Source organism: Limulus polyphemus, unplaced genomic scaffold, assembly GCF_000517525.1.
Source record: "Limulus polyphemus unplaced genomic scaffold, Limulus_polyphemus-2.1.2 Scaffold3493, whole genome shotgun sequence".
Taxonomy (NCBI): Eukaryota; Metazoa; Arthropoda; class Merostomata; order Xiphosura; family Limulidae; genus Limulus; species Limulus polyphemus.
Window position 1 is genome coordinate 69978 of NW_013669103.1, and position 3327 is coordinate 73304.

The 3327-nt window shown below is 36.4% G+C and overlaps 1 protein-coding gene across 1 annotated transcript in view; it reads right to left on the reverse strand.

The window, feature by feature from the left end:
• The window catches only part of LOC106469450 (O-acyltransferase like protein-like), a 41337-nt gene that overhangs the window by 32282 nt on the left and 5728 nt on the right, over positions 1–3327 (reverse strand). The window contains exons 3-4 of the mRNA XM_022397968.1: positions 2070–2184; positions 8–36 (exon numbers count right to left, since the gene is read on the reverse strand). Of these exons, the coding sequence (XP_022253676.1) occupies positions 8–36; positions 2070–2184 (144 nt within the window). The remainder of the gene's footprint in view (positions 1–7; positions 37–2069; positions 2185–3327) is intronic.

The following is a 3327-nucleotide window of genomic DNA, read 5'->3' on the forward strand; positions in this document are numbered from 1 at the left end:
TTCGAACACTTCCTCTGAGCTTTAGCCAGCCGCCCACTGTTCAACATATAATATCAGTTTCTTTTAGTCTTAACAACCCAGCCTCACTATTCAACAGATAATATCAGATTCTTTTAGTCATAACAAGCCAGTTCCACTGTTCTGTAGATTATATCGAACATTTTAGTCACAACAAGCCAGTCCCAAACTGAAACCTTACTCAGCTGTAAACCAAATTCAATAGAAATCAGCGCCAGCTAGTTTTTGAATCTGAAAGTAAAATCTATTTAAATGTCTCTTTATACCATAAGATGTATTTGTTTGATGTGGTAAATTTCGTGAACATTGACCTAGCCGGACATTCAAGTGTAACACAACATACAACGGTCAACAAAAGGACGGTAGCTAGCTTGTTACAAAACATACAACGGTCAACAAAAGGACGGTAGCTAGCTTGTTGGACAACATACAACGGTCAAGGAAAAGGACGGTAGCTAGCTTGTTGGACAAGATACAAAGGTCAAGAAAAGGATGGTAGCTAGCTTGTTACACAACATACAAAGGTCAAGAAAAGGATGGTAGCTAGCTTGTTACACAACATACAAAGGTCAGGAAAAGGACGGTAGCTAGCTTGTTGGACAAGATACAAAGGTCAGGAAAAGGACGGTAGCTAGCTTGTTAGACAACATACAAAGGTCAAGAAAAGGATGGTAGCTAGCTTGTTGGACAACATACAAAGGTCAGGAAAAGGACGGTAGCTAGCTTGTTACACAACATACAAAGGTCAAGAAAAGGATGGTAGCTAGCTTGTTAGACAACATACAAAGGTCAAGAAAAGGATGGTAACTAGCTTGTTGGACAACATACAAAGGTCAGGAAAAGGATGGTAGCTAGCTTGTTGGACAACATACAAAGGTCAGGAAAAGGACGGTAGCTAGCTTGTTACACAACATGCAGAAGTGCAGACCAACTGTTGGGATCCCTGGTCCATAGTGGCTAGTTAAACACATTTTCTAAACCATTTATACACCAAATTACTTGTGGGTTTATGACTTTGTTGGTTATAAGGTTCCTAATAGCATAAAAGCTGTACAAGAAAGTAAAAAATACCGTAAATATTGCAGTTATTCCTACAAAGTACTGAGGGGATTTCCTATTTTACATATTGCAGTTATTCCTACTAAGTACTGAGGGGATTTCCTATTTTACATATTGCAGTTATTCCTCCTAAGTACTGAGGGGATTTCCTATTTTACATATTGCAGTTATTCTTACTAAGTACTGAGGGGATTTCCTATTTTACATATTGCAGTTATTCCTCCTAAGTACTGAGGGGATTTCCTATTTTACATATTGCAGTTATTCTTTCTAAGTACTGAGGGGATTTCCTATTTTACATAAAGAAATGAGGGATTTCATCCATTTTTTGAAAAGTCAATTCTTTATGGCCTGGTGGTTAGGGTGCTCAACTCGCATTCTGAGGGTCGTGGGTTCGAATCCCCATCACTGAACATATTCGCCTTTTCAGCTGTGGGAATGTTATAATGTGACGGTCAATACCAGTATTCGTCTGTAAAAGTATAGCCGAAAAGTTGGCTGTGGGTGGTGTTGACGAGCTGCCTTTGCTCTAATCTATCATTATCTATTAGGGACAGTTAGCACAGGTAGCCCTCGTGTAGCTTTGCACGAGATTCAAACCAAACCAGTTTTTTAGACTGAATGTTGTGGTAAGTGAATACTTGAAATGTGTCAATATGAGCCAATATGTGGACCCCACCAGTAGTAAACAAGCTGAAAAAACGACAGGTACCAGGATGTTTTTATCTACCATCTCAACAGCAGAGTTTTAGAACGTGGTCCCCAAGATAAAAAATAGGTTAATAATCACTATACTTCCACGAGACGTCAACCTATGTCAGTGAGAAACGAGCAGGATTTCAAATGTGATTGTACCATTAGTGTGTGGTATGCGGATAAGATGGTAATTTGAGAGTTAAGCACAAGAAATATAAAATCTAAAGCTTGAAATTACTGCTCTTCCCTAGGTTTATTAATATTCTCTATCACCTGTAGAGACACGAATCTCTTACCTTTGGTAGCAACTTTCTGAACATCTTGCACTGCGCATGTCGATGGTACACAAATCCCTATACGTAAAGCTGCAGAGTAGAAAAACTGGGCGTTCTGGGCAAGATGGTGGAACACCTGAGAATGAAATATCCTAACAGTTATTAATATTAAAGAGACTAATTAACTTCTTCACACAGTTATCAGAGATATCGGTGTTAATATTAAAGAGACTAATTAACTTCTTCACACAGTTATCAGAGATATCGGTATTAATATTAAAGAGACTAATTAACTTCTTCACACAGTTATCAGAGATATCGGTGTTAATATTAAAGAGACTAATTAACTTCTTCACACAGTTATCAGAGATATCGGTGTTAATATTAAAGAGAGTGATGAACTTCTTCACACAGTTATCAGAGATATCGGTATTAATATTAAAGAGACTAATTAACTTCTTCACACAGTTATCAGAGATATCGGTGTTAATATTAGAGAGATTAATGAACTTCTTCACACAATTATCAGAGATATCGGTATTAATATTAAAGATATTAATGAACTTCTTCACACAGTTATCAGAGATATCGGTATTAATATTAAAGAGATTAATGAATTTCTTCACACCGTTATCAGAGATATCGGTATTAATATTTGTTTCTCATAAGCTATTAGATATTTCCAAACAAGAAACTTTAGGTAAGATGTTATAAGATTTAAATGTTTTTATTATAAATTATATGACAATGTAGAGCTGTTCTTAAAAAAAAAGAAAAAAGAAAATTCAACTGAAACACAAAATAAACGGTTTGACACGTAAAGCGCCCTCTAACTGTATTTTACGGTATTACGTTAAAGTTTAACACGTAGGACTCAAGAAGTTCGCCCTCTAACTGTATCTAAAGTATGAGGTTAAGGTTTGACACACGTGCACTCAAATAAAGCGCTCTCTATCTGTCTTTTCCGGTATTACGTTATTATTTGAAACATAGAAAATCCAGTCTTTTTATATCATGGTTAAACATCTGACACGCTCTTATCTCCATTCTGGCTTTCGAATTTATTCCGACATTTGTCGAGAACGTGTAAGTCTAGGGATTCTAGAAGATTTAGATACTAGTAACGGGCGAGAGGAATCCACTTACAACTGGATATAAAATATAGGTTGAATATTATCGTGTCTCAATTACATTTGTTTATCGGTAGCATCAGAGGTGAAACTGTCTTGAACAAATTGATCTATACACTGGCCTGGCAAAACAAACAAATCATTTATAC